The sequence below is a fragment of the Notothenia rossii genome (genome assembly GCF_949606895.1).
Source record: "Notothenia rossii genome assembly, chromosome: 4".
NCBI classification, from domain to species: domain Eukaryota; kingdom Metazoa; phylum Chordata; class Actinopteri; order Perciformes; family Nototheniidae; genus Notothenia; species Notothenia rossii.
In genome coordinates this window covers 13,787,655-13,805,723 of record NC_136902.1, presented here as the reverse complement: position 1 = coordinate 13,805,723, position 18,069 = coordinate 13,787,655, and the positions used below count along the sequence as shown (strand labels likewise).

The window sequence follows — 18,069 nt, the reverse complement described above, 5'->3', positions numbered from 1 at the left end:
CCCCTGAGATGGAGACAGACTGTCTGAGAGCCTAAGAGTGCAGCATAAACCTGATTCAACACGCAACAGGGCGTAATGATGTCAAAGCTCCCGTAAACAAAATATTTGCCAGCAAAGATAAAACTGCAAATTGTCTGGTTGAATGAACTTGTAAATCTAGCAAACATCAGTCAAGGCTCTGCCGGAGAGCCGAGAGGTAAAGCTATGTCATTGAATCACGTACTGAATATTAAGATATGTATAACGTTTGTGATGTAAGGTGAGATATAAAATGATGTGCTGAATCCACCCAGAATACACAGTTCCCATATCAATATATTGCAGCAGCTGCTTAAAAAAGAAAAACTCATGAAAAAGACCAGAGAAGTCGTTACAGGATTTCAGCTAATTGAACTTTAGACACACCTAATGGGATCATCTCACAGCTCATGGGGGAGGCATCAATTGGATTAATACACAAAGAAACAAACTGGGGTTAAGTAGGAGCAAGCAGTGAAAGACAAGAACAAAAAGATTATGAAAGTGAGCAAAGACAAAGAAAGAAAGTACATTAAACAGTCAAGAGCATAAAGGTCCATTTGGACCTAATAAAAGAACGAACGAACTCACCATGTAGTGCAGGTCGTCGAAGCCATTGAGCAGAAGTTTGCTCTCGTACTGCGGCAGCCCCACGTGCTCCAGCCAGTCGCCCACAGGCTGCTCCAGCAGCCGGCCCGCAGCACCTGCTGACAGGGGAAAGCGCTTCAGGAGGGAGAAACCTTTCAGCCGGTAGCAGCGGCACTCTGAGGATGAGACGTGGCATTGCCACATCATTCTCGGCCAGCAGAGCCGAGTGCATCCGCAACAAGAGTCTGGCGGGGGAGACAGTGTCCTCTGTGGACAGGGCGTCAGCTCCCGCAGGGCAGCGGGGGCTGGACCACAGTCACCCAAGATGGCTAAAAGTGCCCCTGATCTCAGGGGGGAAGGAGGAGATAAATGGGTTTGAGCTGGTGGACTACCAGCTAATGTGAACATAGATCTTAGCTATGACAGTCAGTCGGGGACCTGCCCAGAACACATTCCCCATCAACAAAACTCTGCATCACTTCACTGTTGCAAACGTAACAAACCGTTCATATCCAACTTGGGGCAAAAGTCAAAATGTCCAGGGTCAGGAAGTAGCATTCTGTGTCCAAAGGTAAAAGCTTGCAGCTGATTTAGTGAAGCTCCAGTTTTGTTATGAAGAGAAACCCAGAGGGAGAGACACACCTTACTCCAGAGAGGGTGATGTGTCTTAGCAACATGGAAAGTTCTTTGGAAACTCGTCATTAATTAGTAAACAGGCACTCTGACTGAAAGACCCAGCCTGCTGAGCACCACCAGCAGTCCAGACAGGAATCTACCTGAGAACATCACAGCGCTCACAGGGGAAGCAGCAGGACGCACAACAAGTCTGTCATGAGCCGAGATGGATTGAGACCAAAAGCAACACTGACGGCTGTCAGCAGCCCAGAGGAGCCTAACCCTGAACGAAGACAGATTACTGCCTCTACATATTACTGGTACAATTCAGAAGGAAAAAACACATGTTCTGCGGTGGGATTTCAGCTATCACACCCTTAAATTACCATTCACTTTTAACTTGATAAATGAGTAAATGTGTTTTCTGTTGATAAGAAAGAGTTATATATTACCTTTATTTGCTTTCCCTTTAGGACAACACATCAAAAAAAGCTGACAAATAACAATAACAAACAAGCAAAGGTCTAAAGCTAAACTCAAATTACTAGTGAAATGCAGATAAATCTTCTTTTTCCCTTTTCAGTGATCTCATCATCTATTTAACTTGGCTTAAAACCAATCCCGTTCCAGAGGAGATTCCCACGTCATAGATCCCATTGTGGTCGCTGCAGACGCTTGGAAATGTGTCAGGAAGAAAAATGAATGAAAATCCAACGAAAGATTCCACAAGCTACTTTAACGCATACTTAAGAAATAGCCGGCCCCCAGAATGAACTCCGGAAAGAAAGAGTGCTCCAACTGTCTCCTCAGTCTGGGACAGTCTGTGGGATGTGGTCAGGTCCACTTTCCTAAAAAAACATCTGTAGTTCACTCTGAGCTGAAAAGGAAACACCTCATCCTACACACACACACACACACACACCGCGGCAGCATCCTTCTATTGTCCTGCTGTTCACAATTCTGCTGCCTGCAATATTTCTTTCCTCCCTTACTCCCTTACTCCCTCTCTCCCTCTCTCTCTCTCTCTCTCTCTCCCCTCATTGCACGCTTCCCCACCCCTCCCTCCCTACCATACTCTCTCTCAAACACTGCAGGTGGCTGCTCTATGTCAGTGCAAGCTACAGTTCCCATCTACAGACCCCCCCCCACCTCCCTTATTACGTGCAGTTGTGATTGTATAAAAAAAGTCTGTCTCTTTTCCCCCTCCTCCATCATCTCTTTCCCTCTGATGTGGAAGTAAATCAGTCGAGAGGAAAAAAGTACCAGAGACTGCAGGCTCAGACCCAATCAGCTAGAGACTTCTCTGCACTCCAATCAACACAGAGAGGAGGCAAACACTGGTCTGAATCAGAGTGTGTGGGGGGGGGGGGGGCATCGAAGGTCTTCTCTAGCCAGTCTCTTGATGGCCTCCTGACAGCAGCTTCTCCTGGACACGGTGGCTTTAAGATTTAAAGGTCCCCTAATTATACAGTTTTTCATCAATATATTACAGTTCTCAGATGCAAAACATGTCCCTGAAGTGTTTGACGTGTTTGTTCTGAGCATCCCATAATCCCCTCTGTTTCAGCCCTGTTTCAAAAGTGCTGATTCTGTGTCTATTACTTTAGATGAAAATAAGGAGCCCCTCCCCACGCCCCTCTGAGAGATATTTGGTCAAATAAAATACAATGGTGCTCTAGGAGGAGATTCAGGTGATAAGGGGGGCGGGTGTTACCTTGGTGATTGGCTAATGGTTACACAAGCCAAAAAATCGTTATGACATCAAAAGTGGCCAAAATCTGATCAGCTCATTTTCAGACAGCTTTTTATAAAAATGGATCAGGACAAAAAGTGAGAGAATCTTTTTTCCTGAAACTTTCCAAATCTCTTTACACAGAGGGGACACATGTTTATGTATGAAAGACATGAAAAAGTGGATTTTGCACAATAGGTGACCTTTAAGATTGAGTATCACATATACAGAGGAGTGGATTCAGACATGTTCAGACCACACAGATGCCGGGGCGCTAACTACTTCACTGCAGTGGTCTCAGTTTTCTTTATGTCCACAAAGCAAAATGAGCTCATCCCCCGACAAGCTTACTGGTTAATATTTAAACAGCTCACTCCAGTGCAGGGCAGAAAACACAATTGTAAAACCACTGCATTGCTTACATACTGTACAATGTGACTGAGGAAAGGTGTGACCTGGAGGTGAATGATGAATGTGAAAGCTGAAGGTTAGGAGTCAATTGTTTGGGTTTACTGCAGCAGCTCCCAGGGCAACATCTATCAAATATGACGACAGGCTTTTGAAAAGCCTACAGAATACCAGGAGAGCAGGTACACAATCCTTTAAAACAAAGACATTATTTTACAGAAAGCAATTTAATAGAGTGTCTCTCAGGCACTTTGGTCTTTTAAATTATAATGCTCCTGGTACTTTCAGAGTAAGGTTTAGAGACTGTACTTAAAAGCAACCTGGTTTCTATCACACATAAGAGAGAGACCACTGCTTTGAAACAAGAACAAGCCAAATTCATCCAATAAGAGTCCTTTGTGTTCCCTATTCCTTATTCAAAAGAGTATTCTTAGTTTCCTCAGGGGCTGCTAATGTCCATACCACTCCTTGTCTGTTCTATTAAAACAGACCAACTGTCTACCAGCATTACACACATCTACCTAATTGTCTGTTGCTAACTGAATCGCAATACGTCTTGGACGCCTTCTGCATTGACTGCTAGTCCCAGGCTCTTGATTTCCCATGAGCCCACCTATCAAACAACTCGGGAGGACCAAATTAAAGCAAATCCAAGCATGTAAAGTGCAATATTAATATGGCAATGATAAAGAAGACCCAGTGACAATAAAAACATGTGCGACACATACTAAAAAGGTAGTTAAATGTGTTGAGCAGGCAATGCAGGCAACTGATTCTCAGTGTGCCAAAGTCAAAATAGATACATATCAGCATGAGGAGGGAAAAAAATCACAACATAGACACAATTTCTAGGTGTTGATTAACATTTAACAGCATGAAAGGACAATGATTATACTCTACCTGGTGTAGCATATTGCTGATCCCTGGAAAAATCGATGCCAGCACCAATCAGTGTCATGATCTTCTCGATCTGAGGGCAGGAACAGAAGAGGGAGATAAGAAGCTGTAGGAGCAAATGTAGTCTAGCCTCCACCTCTCACCATAAAAACATCCAGAGAAGTGCCCCATGCCGTAAACCACCAAACGTAACAGTCTCCCGGCAAAAAGCAAATAACGGCGTTGACGATACGTTAAGTGAGAGAGAAGTCATTTAAAGTGCTTTTATGGTGAGAGAAAAATAAAAAATTTGAAGGGTATCTGAAGCAACGTGGTTGATTTCCTTTTCATCTCATTTATTAAATGTGGCCTCAGCATTACGCTCATGTGTATCGGCTCTTGGCTGCAGGTAGCAGCGGTTCATCCAAATACAAACCCATTTACAAAGGACGTCTAAGAAATCGGATCACAAAGGAAACGTTTTGTCAGGGCAATCAAGATAAGAGAAAAGGTGTCGAGTCTAAGAAAAAACAATAAAGAAACAGGTGATTTATGGTTTCCTTTCATTTACAAAGGTCTCAGAGAAAGTAGTTCTCTGACTGTGTCATATGGTTGCTTCAATAACATTTACACAACTGTTGATTTTGAGGCAGCTGAGGGTCTTAATTCAAAGTAAAGAAGGGGTTAAAATAATACACAGAGAGCCTAAGAACAAAGGGCACTAGCTATAACTTTCAAGATACCCAGATCCCCATGGTTTATTGCAATAGTTTCATGCATTTGTACAGAATGCATGTATCTATTACTGCTGTGTTTCCATCAAGCATGGTCCCTGACATTCACGTGTCAAGGACAAAAAGAACATTTCCTTGAAATGCGTTCATAAGGGCACCGAAGCAGCAGAGGGCAATTGAGAGGCAATATCACACCTGTCACCGCACAGAAACATGGCTCCCCCTTTCAACTATAACCACGGTATGTATAGACATTGAGTGCAGAAAAATGAAAGAAAAAAGGAGAGAGACTGACAGGGCTGTCGTCAAACCTGTGTCATTGAAAAACTTTTAATAAAATTGAGTATACAACTCTTTAACATTGCTTTTGGAAATATTTCATCTGAGGCAAAAGTCCTGGCTGCTTTACTTAAAGCCATGACAAATAATATATCTCATTATTATAATTATAATAAGGCAATAGTGCTATCGTCAAAAGTCTTCATTTAATCATCAATCTGTACAAGGATGCTTAGAAGTGAGATAGCATCTAAATGAAAAAGAAATGTCAGAGAGAGAAATCCAGCTTGGAAGAACCATCCATCTGTCTTTCTGTGCTGCTGTTAGACCGGACAGTAAATGTTAAATCAGAGCTTTTAGACTTGCTTAGAAGAAGAAATGAATAATCACTGAGATGATATCATTGGAAAGGGTTCATGAAACCTGAAAGGATCCCATCTATCTCTACAGAGCATGCCCCAGAAGAGGACAGAGCCAAACCCCCAAAAGGACCACGAGATATTTGTATGAAGGATGCATTTCTTACGCTGTCAACGGAATTAGATCTTCTGTGTTTGGTGGTGGAAGAAGTCGTAGGTTTCTGCTAAAAGAGAACTCAAGGTTTTGTTTTGCCCTTCTTCCGTGTACCTACTACACTCTGCCAGCTTTTCTATGGCAAAACGGATTGAAATCAGCCTGTTTTATACAAAGATCCCCTACAGAGTACAGAAAACATTCAACTGAACACACAAAGGGAAAATTTGACATATATGTGAATGAGCTATGTGTTTGTTATGATACAATTATTGAAAAATAAATGGAAGAATCCATCGTCCTGAAGATCACACACAATGCTGAACATATGTTTTACACTGCCTTCTGTTATTTTTCGATGAATCCTAAGCATATCAGAGAAAAAAAACCTGTAATTCTAGTAAGAGGTGAGAGACAAAGTGGATCACAACATTTACGTTATCCATCTGCCGGGTGTTCCTTCTCCATACTGTTGATTAAAATACACCATAATGACCAGATGGTAGATTAGTCCCACAAGCTTCTCAAATAACCTCGATCTATCATCGCTAGGGATGGGTATCGTTAGGATTTTATCGATACCGGTACTGCTTATCGGTATCTTTCAATAATTTGGTTTTAATAAACTAAAAAAAGACAAGGCGATGTGCCTGCAAGACTGCATTCAGGTAAACAAAACATATTACCCGTGCGCAACAGCTAACCTGCCTGCGAGCCTTCGCTCAGGTCACATTTACACACGGCGCGGCTGAAGCCCGCTAGCACTATTGCTAGCACCGTTTTAAATTCAATGAGTGTCTTGTTTGCAAATGCTTCTTTAAGTTGCTTGTGTCACCCCCTTTACAAGCAACTAATTGAGTACATAGATTGCACCTTGCACTATCGCCACTACATTTTTTTTAAAGTGCACCCAGACCTTGCATCGCATCGCATCGCTCTGTCCGCCATGCCTGCGGGAGTCTCACAACAATAATAAGAGCGCTGTTGAGAGAGATGAGGAGTGGCATTTACAGTGGCCAATCAGAGGGGTCTCAAACCGGATACATCACACGCGATGAGGGTTCCCAACCAACCAGAATGGTTTAAAGTTAAACTAAGGAAGTAGACGTAACAGATATACCGATAGCAGCACCGTTTGTCCAGCGGCTTAACGGTATACCGATACCGTTCAATCAGGTACCGTTATTGACTTAGTACCGGCTCTCGGTACCCATCCCTATCGCCACACGTCTCTACTTCAGTCATTAAACAGAAGAGTGGACGATGAGTCGGCAGCTCGTCTCCTACCTGAGGAATGACTGAGCAAACAAGGATGAGTCAGCAAAAAAAAGGTTCTGTTTTCAGAGAGTGTCTCTTCATGGGTCAGTGGTTTCATTGTGCTTAACCAAACAGAAAATATCCTTGCCATACCCTCACTTAAAACCAGGTATATGCACAGTATAAACAGCTGGACGACAGGGTGCTTGGCTTTAATATTTGAGGAATAATTGCCAATAATAAAGTGTCCTTATTTGACATTGGGTGTAGGAGGTACGCAGTGTTTCATTCTTTTTTTTCTTCCCCCCCTCCTAACACATTTTGGGAGATTGAATTCTTGCAGAAAGTCGGATGAGAAGATCCCAAAATGATATATATACACATACACCAGTTAAAGACTAACAACATTGTTTATTTGGAGTTGTGTCGCTCGACATGTGATGAAAATAAATCCAATAGTCACCTTGTTTAAAATCTGACTTTGGTCTGTATCATTGTCTGAGAATAATATCTGGCTCTTTAGCTGCTAAATGCTCCACTATGTTCATCAGTGAGTCGCAAATGGTGTCTCTCTGTCGTTTTTTTGCTGAGCAGGGGCAGCACTTTACTGTTGCTCCCATAATAACCTCAATGATAAGGCCTTAGCAGGACAATTAGAAAGCTGTTGATGTACACTGGTATTAATCAGGGGTCCAATATGTAAAATCACACACACACAAAGCAGTTGTAGCCCCTGTGATCATGAGGACAGGGGGCAGTGATCTCATCTCATAAAGTGGCCGAGGTCTTTACTGAAGGGAGAAGGATCCTCATGTCGGTGGCATCCTTTCCCAGCAACGAGCAGAATACAGCGCTATAAAAAATGGACATGCAATCAAAATGCCAAGGTTGTTTCTTCAGCTCGCAGGGGATACCATGTACTTTTAAACAGCAAGTTGTTATATTAATTTCCGTTCTATTGATGAATCTGAAACAATCTCAGGATACCTTTCTAAATTCCTCAGTGTATACGAATAAAGAAATAAAGATAATATCTGACAACGGACCAAGATTTTCCTTTCAAACAACCGGCTGCTTTTAGTCTTGGTGTATCAGCCTATCTAACAAGTTTAACAAAAAAGGGAATACTGGCTGCTCCGCCGAGATTCAGAAGCAGCTAGTGTGGAAGGCAGGTGTGATATACTGCTGGAGCTGCGTAAATATATCCTTATCAGGGGACACTGCACAATGATTTCCTCAAGGTAAAACACATCCACTACAAGAAAGAGCTTCTGAGTTTCATGGTCGAGGACAAAGAAGCTCGATGCCATGAGAATTAATAAAGGAGAGGGAGAGGAATGTGTTTTTGTGCTGCAGGATCGAATCAATACAGAGACCTGAAATGGAGAGGCGTCCATTGTGAGCAGGACTCGCCATGAGGAGGGAGATACAAAGAGGAGGGTCAGAAGTCAGGGGAGGGGCGGAGGCCAACAGCTGAAGAGCCAGCGGTGATGGGAGATGGTCGGGAGATTAAAGACACATGGACCCATTTATCATGCTTCTCACAGCAGGACAGCTACTCCAGGAAAGACTGTGTTTAAAGAAAAGTGTTCTTTCTTTCTCAGCCTTGAGAAACTTGAACAATGCCAAACTAAATCTCAGAGACGGGGAGAGCTAAAGGACGCCTGGCAGAGCTTGTTCGGGGTGAAACAAAAGGCTGCTGCAGAGAGAGTGTGCCCGGACCACCGACCTCAAATTGGCAAGCTGGCACCAAAACAAGGCTTGGATGAAAACTGGACTAGTGAATGTGCATCAAGGGGAACACAAGCGCACCACCGTCTAAAGAGGGTGCCAACACTTCAATGCCACAGTGGGACAAAGCTCTGTCAGCAGTCCCATCATCATCATCATCATCATCATCCTCCTAAAATAGCCCAAGGACATGTCCCTTCTGTAACTTTGTGAAATTACCCCCAAAGGAGGTAGAAATATATATAAAACATTCCATTAAGTTGAAATCCTCTATAGAAGTTGGAACAGAGAGGGCAGCCTCTCTTTCGTTCCAATGACCAGACAAACACTAAGTAGTGGCAGCATGTCTCAGCTCCCTGTGGTTCTCCTGATGGGGATTAGAGAATAGATGGGCCCTGCTGGTTGCCCCAGGCCGTGACACACACACCCACAGTTTGGTTTGATCTCTGCAGGTCAAATCGACAAAACTTCCATGAAACAAACAGCAAGGCCACTTGTCTCCTGACGGAAAATAAAAGATCCGAACAAATTCATAATGAGTTGAAGAACATGGCAAAAACAGAACAAAGAGATAATGCATGAATTGGCTGTTGATTTAAAAAAAAAATGTATTTCAAAGAACACACTCAAAAGAACAACGTGAGGGAGACCTCTTGTTCTATTGTGCCGTATTTAGCCATGAGCGCATGCTAATCGAACAGGCTTAACAAGAAATACATTATCCAAGGAAATGCTAGAAAGCTTCAATTATTTCCCCATTCAGTTCACTCATGGCAGGAAGACAAGATCCTCCAGTAGACCTGCAGCCTGGAAGGGGAATCAATACTCACAAAAGTTGGTTTCATAGTGGATCTGTGGAGTGCGAACAGGAGAATGAAGTTGAAAGTGAAGCGAGGCTGTGGATGGCGGCCCTCTCCTTCTGTCTACAGCTCTCCCACTCTCTCTCTCCTCCCATCTGTGGAGCTCAGTGAGCTGGCCCACACAATGCGCCCCCCGGATTGTCATCTCCAGTCTGATCCCGAGGACCAAGACCAAGCGGCATTAGCATACACAACAGCACACACCCCGCACGTAGAGCTCAACACACACACACATGCAGAGAGCTCCCTCAAATGGAGAGATGCATAGGCCAAGACCCTCATGCAAGTCAAATCCCCTTGTCTTGAAACCAGAGGCATCCAAGAGTGTGTGTGAAGAAAGGGAGGGAGTATCACAGATATAGAAAGAAGAGGAAGGAGGGTGTGAGAACGGGAGTATTTAGCAAACCAGATTACAAGAACAGAAGGATGGTTTTGAAAGGGGTTTGTGTTTTAGGGTAATGTCCTGGGACCCTTCGCCCCAAACGGTGTCACATAGCACAGGAGAGTTGTGACAGGCAAAATGGCTGCCAATCTCAGATAGTGCAACGGGAAAGAAAACACTGTAGAAGCAGCCATATGGGCCAAGGAGAGGGAGAGAGAGAAGTAGAGTTTTCATTTTCAGGGGGACACTCCCTACATCATTAAAGAGAGTGCAGGCTAGGTTACACCCAATCAAACTTTAACTACTCTCCCCGCGCACTGCTCTCATTCGAAATGCACTTTATATCGGCAGTGTGAATATTTCCATTTCAAGCTAATGCAGGTTTATTTTCTGAAAGGGGAAGGAGAAGAAAGATGGGCCGCTCGCCTTTTCCTTTCAGCACTGAGCTCAAAGGCATCCGAATCACTATTCAATCGAGAAGAAACAGACTTCCGAGTTATTTAACACTTACTAAGGCTCTGAGATTGGATAAAAGAAGTTGCCTTTTCAAAAGAAATACTAACAGAATGCCAACCAAAGATTCTAATAAACATCGTATTGCTTTGAAATGAATCAAAATCTTTGATTTGGGCATTGTGCAATCAGCGCAAATAGAAAAGGTGTCACTGCTGCAACCCACTTCTTTATACATTATTTCTGAGGCAGTGTGGCTTATATTTTGCACATTGCAGCTTTGGGTTTCTACATGATAAATTAATTCTAGCTGCATTGCATGAATGAGAGATGTATTGGTTTAGCTGACAGGCTGCCACACACACACACACACACACACACACACACACACACACACACACACACACACACACACACACACACACACACACACACACACACACACACACACACACACACACACACACACACACACACACACACACACACACACACACACACACACACACACACACACACACACACACACACACACACACACACACACACACACACACACACACACACGGGGGATATATTTGATTCTGCGCTGACCAGAGAAAAATCCTACATTTCAAGGTCAACTTGATTGTTAGTATTAAGCCAAACAATTTCATCTTAAAGCCAGCAGTGTGTAGAGTAAATAAAATGCAGTCCATGCTATGAATTAATAATTAAGGATGAATTGTGATGCTGGTTGCCAGCAGCCTACTTTAGGATTTTAAATAAGCTTTTTGGCATTACGATGGACTGTAAGCTGGCTGGTTCACTCAGTAACACACACTGGTATGAAGCATACATAAATGAGGCCATTGCCTGGAGTGGATCTCCTTTTCCCTGATAAGATCTCCTCTTTGGTTAGATGTCAATAATGCAGCCTGTTCTCCGGCCACATGGGAGGACAGCAATACCTTCTCCTCTGCAGCCTGTATTTCTCAGCTAATATTCTTCAGTTCCTCTCTGCGAAAGCTCCCAGAGAAGAGAACAGAACACTACACTATGGCTGGCTGCTGAGAGCATCGGGGGAAGAGAAGCAATCTTCGAACACCAAGCAATGTCATGGCCGCCTTAATCATGTCACGCTCTCTGAGACCACGTCGCTCAGACAGTCTGAGGAGGTGAGGGCTCTGTTAAACCTGATCATTAGACTGTACAGTGGAAATTAAAAGACTCAAGCAAACTAAATGTTCCCTTTTGTGTTGACCTCATTTCCCAACTGGACCACAATGCACTGCAGAGAGACAATGACATCACAGAAGAAGTGTCAACACTGTCCTAATATTTTTAGTGAAGGTTTTGGTTCAGCATCTGATTGAAATGGTGATAGAGATAGACTCGGGTTGCCCACCAGAGAGCACTGACATGTTGGTGTTATTACGGTAAATGTACCCTCTTAGTATCAATATTCATCTTAATTATTATTAACAAATATAAGGGAGTTGTTCAAGAAAGATATGAGTTTATGTTAAAGAAACAAATACCCTCACAAAAATAAAAGCTTATTTAAACCGTCAGATATTGATATCCATATCAGCTACACAAATGCAGAATTGGCACAGCTATTTAATGTATGACATCTGTTGACTACATAATTAATCCCAAAATGAAAGATTAATAGAAAAATCAATAATTAAAAGTATATGTGGATTTTTTTCTTTTTCATTTGTGACAAGCAAATGCAGACATTTTATAGCGGAAATAGACTTATAGTGACACTGTTCAACATATCTCTGGCTGTTGTGTCATTGCTTGTGTTTCTTTAGTAGTCGTCCAAAACATAGAGATGACTACATTTGCCTTTCATCCCAAAAATCAGCACTCAAGTCAAACTAGGGCATTGCCACTATAATGGAGGTTATTGTGTATGAAATAAACTGACCGCACATAGAGAAGGTCTGAAGGTCAGTTATTTCCGCAACTTTAGTCAAATACTACTTTCAATTTCTGTGAGTGTTTCCTTGGCAGGCTCTGCCAATACAATAAAATGAAATGATATTGCTGAAGTAGATTACGATTGAAACCCTTCTTGGGGCCCTGACGATCCTAAAGACAAGGTTACATAGAAGCTGCTGAAGTGTTAATCTTTCCCTTCAGTCTAGAAAACAAGTTTGAAATTTGACAAACTGCTGTAAGGGGCCTTGTGCACCCCTCTCCATCTGAGTGTTGTTTCCAGGCAGAACAAACATTGGGTTATTTTTGCTGTCATGCCAAAAGGCCCCTCAAAGACCTTCTCCTCAAGTACAGCTTTGTTGTAAGTGGGCTAGTATGACAGCTATCACCCTTAAAGCCACAACATAAACACAACATCTGGCACAGTTTTATGGCTGCACGTAACCAAAATAAATAATAAAGCTGCACTCTCACAGTAGACTTGAGTAAATGAGATCATTAGAGAAGAGATCCAACAATAAAGTCATAAAGATTATACAGTGAAGCAAAACGTTACAGCTATAATACATCATTCAGGTTTTGCTGTGCAGGTCAGAAGAAGCTCTACAGAGATATACTACTGCAATGATATTTTGTATTCTGTTTAATTTCCCCATATAACAACAAGGCAGCCCTGCTCTGAACGCTTTAATACGGAAGAGGTTATTTAAGCGATCAAAGAAGAGAACCATTCCCGACAACCAGCGAACAAACCACTGCCCAGAGCAGCACAGATATCGACCTCCGCGCTGCTCTTATCTCAGCGGGATACTTCTGAAAGGAGCGTGTAAAGAAACACTGTGCAGCAATACAATCTCCTCACGGTGGAGAGAAGAAGGCATTAGCGGTGCTATCTGAGCCCCATGATTTCCTCCTGATGGTCTGGCGTCACAAACACAACTTGTCAGACATCTCTCGGACTAAGCTGCGCCTCGGTGTAGCAATCATCGTAAGAGAGAGGCATGTTGTCGGCAGCAGAAACAGAGCAGAACACAAACAACGTCAGGGAACATTACTAAGAGGATAGCTTGTGCCAATGCTCAATCCAGAGCCCTGGAGGATATCATTGATACGACTCACAATGGGAGGATTGTTGAAGGAAAATGGGGGAAAAGCCTAAAAAAGGAAAATGTGTTAACTTGTATGACCTCCTGCTAGTTCATTATTATATAAGCTTACATTACAGACGATACATATGTAGCGATAAGGGGTGGTAGAGTTACGCTTGCAGCAGAGTGTTTAGAAACAGGGATTTTATATGTAATAATCCGACACTTGTTCAGTTTTGCGTGTATCATGTGTTGTCTCTGCAGAGGCTCCGGTTTGTTTTAGGATCCGACGCAATACAAGTAGACAGGGGCTAAAGGAAGACAGATCTGCAGCTTGTATTTTCGCTCTGAATCTCAATTTCCAAATCTCTGCCTGTTGTCTTACTCAGCCTTTTCTATCCCCATATTCTAGTCTCTTCTAATCTCCTCTCTCTCTGGCTCGACTCAGCTCTTTATCCCAGACAAAGCATTAAAGTGCTGAATGGAGGGGTATATTTACTTATAAACACCCACTGTGATCACAAACACAAACCATGAATGAGAACATAAACGTTCACTAAATGAATGCCAAGTCAAATATTCACCGTGATGCAAAATGCTTCGTGGAACAACGTAAGCAACGAAACACGTTTTTTGGGAGACATGGAATTGAAACACCTTCACTATTTACTTGAACACTTTTTTTCCATCACAGTCATTGTGTTTACTGAACGTGTGTGTGTCCTTAAGACAACAGGTGGGCTTTGAGTTGACAGAATGGGAACACAGTGGAAGTTTGTGGAAGTTAACTAAAATCAAGCGAGTTGTTGACGGTCGGTATTGAGGTTCTCACTCCATCAAAAGTTTTGTTGTTGTGGTTTAATGCCTTGTGGCTGCAGCACTAGAACAAGCTGACTCAAGCCTTACAAGTGGGGCTTTGTCAAAAAAGGGACACACTGTACACAAGAGGAATCCTAGAAAATATTCTCACACAACTTATACTGTATATATTTGGATTCATGTTGCAAGTCTACATTTTAAATAAAAAACTTTTATACAAGCTGTATCCATGAATTGTATTATTGTGTCGTATCTGCGTAGTCCTTTGACTGTGTTCCTACACGGCATCAAGTTTTTCAGTTATCTCATTTATCCAATAGTTTTTCTTTATGCTGAAGAAATATCTTGCAGTTCGATTACTGAATATGTTTTGCTTTTGAACTTATTAAGCACCTTTAAAAACTGTAACCTTGTCCAAAGTATAGTTATTTTTACAGAACTATAAAGTACAAATACTAATGGTAACACTAACACTTACCTCGTCCCATTCTGAGGTGAAAGAGGGAGATTTCTCGAGCCTCTTTTTGCCAGTGCTACAGTTAGAAACCGACTCGCTGCGGTTTCCCAATCCTCCATCCTCCTCACTAGGGGGCGACACGAGCAGGTCCGAGTCCGACTTGGAGAGGCTGCGTGCCAGCTTCAGGTCCCCGGGGGGGCGCATCCTAACAGAAGACCCTGGCCCGAAGTCTCTGGGCTCCTTATTCACAGTTGCATAAATTGCTTTGGGGTCACAGTCTGTCAGGATGGCGGCCATACTGGGACGGCTAGGTGGCGGTGAAGCCGCGGCTACTTCCCCCTTTACTTTGGCAGATTTCTTTGATTCTGGCTGGCTCTGGTTGGATGGCTCGACACCTGGAAGTCTGAAGGGCTCCTCGCGGCTGTCGAACACAGGGGAGGATCCGTGCAGGAGGCCAGTGAACTGCTCCAGGACACCTGCCTCCGGATCCTCGCTGAGCTGGGAGTTATCTGGAGAAGAGAGGAACGGAAAGAAAGTTAGAGAAGAGAGTAGTTTGTGAGGGCTGGAGAGAAGGTTTCTAACTGAAGGGCAGATCCTCGGAGCAGGGTTAATAAGAAACCGCCCACACAAGCCAAGAAACAGATCTGTAATTGTTTCCTACCAGGAGTGACGGAGAGAAAAAGAAGGAGAGATGGAGCAAGGAGAAGGCGTATGTTGGCTGGAGAAAATAACAGAATTCCAAACAGCTTGCAGCCGTCTGCTGGTGCCTGACTGCCTGTATTTTGTCATTGAAGCTAGTCATCATTGTGACTCGCCTTACCTCACAGGCCTCGTCTGTTTGCTCCATTTTCCCCAAGATGACACTGAAAAGTCCCACGAGCTACAGAATACACTTGCATGCAAACATCCACATAAGTGTCCACAATCACACATTCAAATATGTAAAAGAAAGATGAAACTTACACAAAGCTGCCTTCTCAACCAAAACAACTCCTTAATAGCCACAGCAATTAAAAACAATTGGATTTTCCTCCTCCTCCCTCTCCCTGAGGAATTCCTGCCACCTAAGCCTCTTTTCCACTATGAAGTCAGCCACAGAATGCCAGTGGCTTTTAACATCCTCTTTGGATTTAGATAAAACACAAGTCTGCGTGGTTCTGTAGCCATCTCCCCGTGAACCGAAGTGATGCGAGTTGTTGTCTGCCGGGTGAGTGACCAGCAGCCCTCTGAGTTTTCTGTTTTCTAATTCTGGACCTAAATGGTGGCTCAGGAATGGAAATTTGAATCGCCCTATCCTCCCGCAGCCAGACTCCTGATAATTAGCCCTGCTGCGACACATGGTGAAGGAGTGTGTCTGTAAGGTGTGTGTGGTCTGTCTCTGCCAGGGTGACAGGGTCAGGGTGTTTGGTGACAGCGAATCTGGGACGCTCACACCACAGGATAAGTATTGACCTGTTGCAACACTTAGTTTGTCCTTCAGAGAAGAGTTTGAGCAAAATGTTCTGCCAGCAATTTGTGGTTCAGCTCTGCTATCACTCAACCCTGCTGTTCAAAGAATGAAAACATCAGAAGAGTTGGCTGCGAAGGAGTAATATCGAAGGGATACATCTCGACTGTTAGACACGCAAACTCACGCCGACTCCGCCAAACTGCCCCATTATCCTTGCAGGGGCAGTGCAACGCCCAAAACACTCCCCTTTTCACAAGTTTCTCAACACTTGAACATCCAGGAAATGTGTTTGTGTGGGTGTTTGTGTGTGTTATAAGGGGTGAGTGAGTGTACGCATACATATGTCAGGACCACAGCCAGACACCCACCCACCCTCTCTGAGGCAGCTGGGGAGTGTGAACGCCCTGTGAGCAAATCAACTTGCTTCCAACAATCTCACATTGATGTTAACCCCTGCCGCTCATACAGTACTATGTTGGAGAATGTGCGCTGGCTGATTCTGATGTTACTGCAGCTCATGGATGGGTGAGGTCACCACAGAGTCGGGGGGGGTGTTTGTATTTCATTTGGCCAAGAAGGCTCCATGTCTGAATAATGATGTCAGGTTTGTTTTGCAGACACTGCAGTGCAGGCTGTCAATCCAGCGTTTACACAGCCCCAAAGTCAACGCGTGCTCTGCCTGTGAAAACTCTGCTCTGTTAATATTGCAGATAGAAGATATTTTTATCCTCGGTTTTATACTGCAGAAAGTCAATAAAGAAATAAAAGCTGACTTATCGATGTTTGGACATTTATAGAAAAGTGGGTAAACAAATGCTTATATCGACAATGCCGGTCAATAAAGGACAAGTCACTACCCATAATCCCATTCAACAGCGTACTCAGAATTATGAAAGAACATACCATCTTGTTAAATTATGTAAATGTGCCCAAGGGAAACTAATGTTTAAAAAGACTTCGACAGATACATCTGGTTAGATATGAAAGAAGTTGAACATGGTTTTGTTGGGAGACAGGTGCTTTTCATCTACAGCCTTTCTGCATGTATCTGTGGTATTTCCTTTCACAACAGCAATCCAAGCAACGGTACATTTCGGAAAAAACATTCCAAGCTTTCGATGAACCATACAGTAAATGCTTTATAGCACTAGAGGGAACTTAAAACTGTAAAAGCTGCACATCCAGCATGAAGAAAAGAGTCAAGTTAGATTCCTCACTACCACTGTTCATAACCTTGTCCCATGGAAACCACATGTTTGTTTTCTGTGGAGAATCAAAGGACATGACTCCTTGTGGGAAATGTCCTTTGGAAACCCGATGAAAACACGACGCAGAGGTGGAAATCTGTTGGGAAACACTGGATTCCTGCTGAGGACAGCGATGTGTTTGTGACAGATTATAAACACTGTGATATCGCTGACTGTGCATATCTCCTCCACCTGTCACAGTGCTGAGCTCTGGTCCCTGACCGTCCTCACAGGGGGGAGAAACCAGAGCTCAGATCGCCTCAATCACAATGAATACCACGGCCACGGGAGAAGAGCTAAACTCAGGCAGCTGTCCAAGTTTATGTAAAACACTAACGTGGGAACGGTGCATTTAACTTGCTGACGTGCATAATAACAATGTGGTACTTCCATATTAACAGACGTGTGGTTTTTGTGGCTTTAAAAAAGGGAAAAGAGAGTACAACTCGGGTATCACTCATGAAAAGGGAAATAAAGGGCTTTCCGTGCTTTAATAAGTGTTTAATATTTCCCTTACTGCCCAAAACACAAGCTGTTAAGCAACACTTGTCATACTGGCCCTCCTATTCTGGAGTCGTGTGCCAAAACATCTGCATGAATATGCATGCGATTGACAATACAAATCTATTTAAA

At 43.3% G+C, this 18,069-nt stretch overlaps 1 protein-coding gene across 10 annotated transcripts in view; it reads right to left on the bottom strand.

Moving 5' to 3' along the window:
- LOC307035042 (ankyrin repeat and SAM domain-containing protein 1A) overlaps window positions 1–18,069 on the bottom strand; it is a 64,237-nt gene that overhangs the window by 17,422 nt on the left and 28,746 nt on the right. For 4 of the 10 annotated variants that reach the window (XM_079673991.1, XM_079673985.1, XM_079673990.1 and 1 more), the window contains 4 exons: window positions 14,761–15,248; window positions 5,777–5,833; window positions 4,262–4,331; window positions 610–725 (listed from right to left, as the gene is read on the bottom strand). In XM_079673991.1, coding sequence (XP_079530117.1) covers window positions 610–725; window positions 4,262–4,331; window positions 5,777–5,833; window positions 14,761–15,248 — 731 coding nt within the window. The remainder of the gene's footprint in view (window positions 1–609; window positions 726–4,261; window positions 4,332–5,776; window positions 5,834–14,760; window positions 15,249–18,069) is intronic. The other 6 variants (XM_079673992.1, XM_079673986.1, XM_079673987.1 and 3 more) reach the window with 5 other exon arrangements.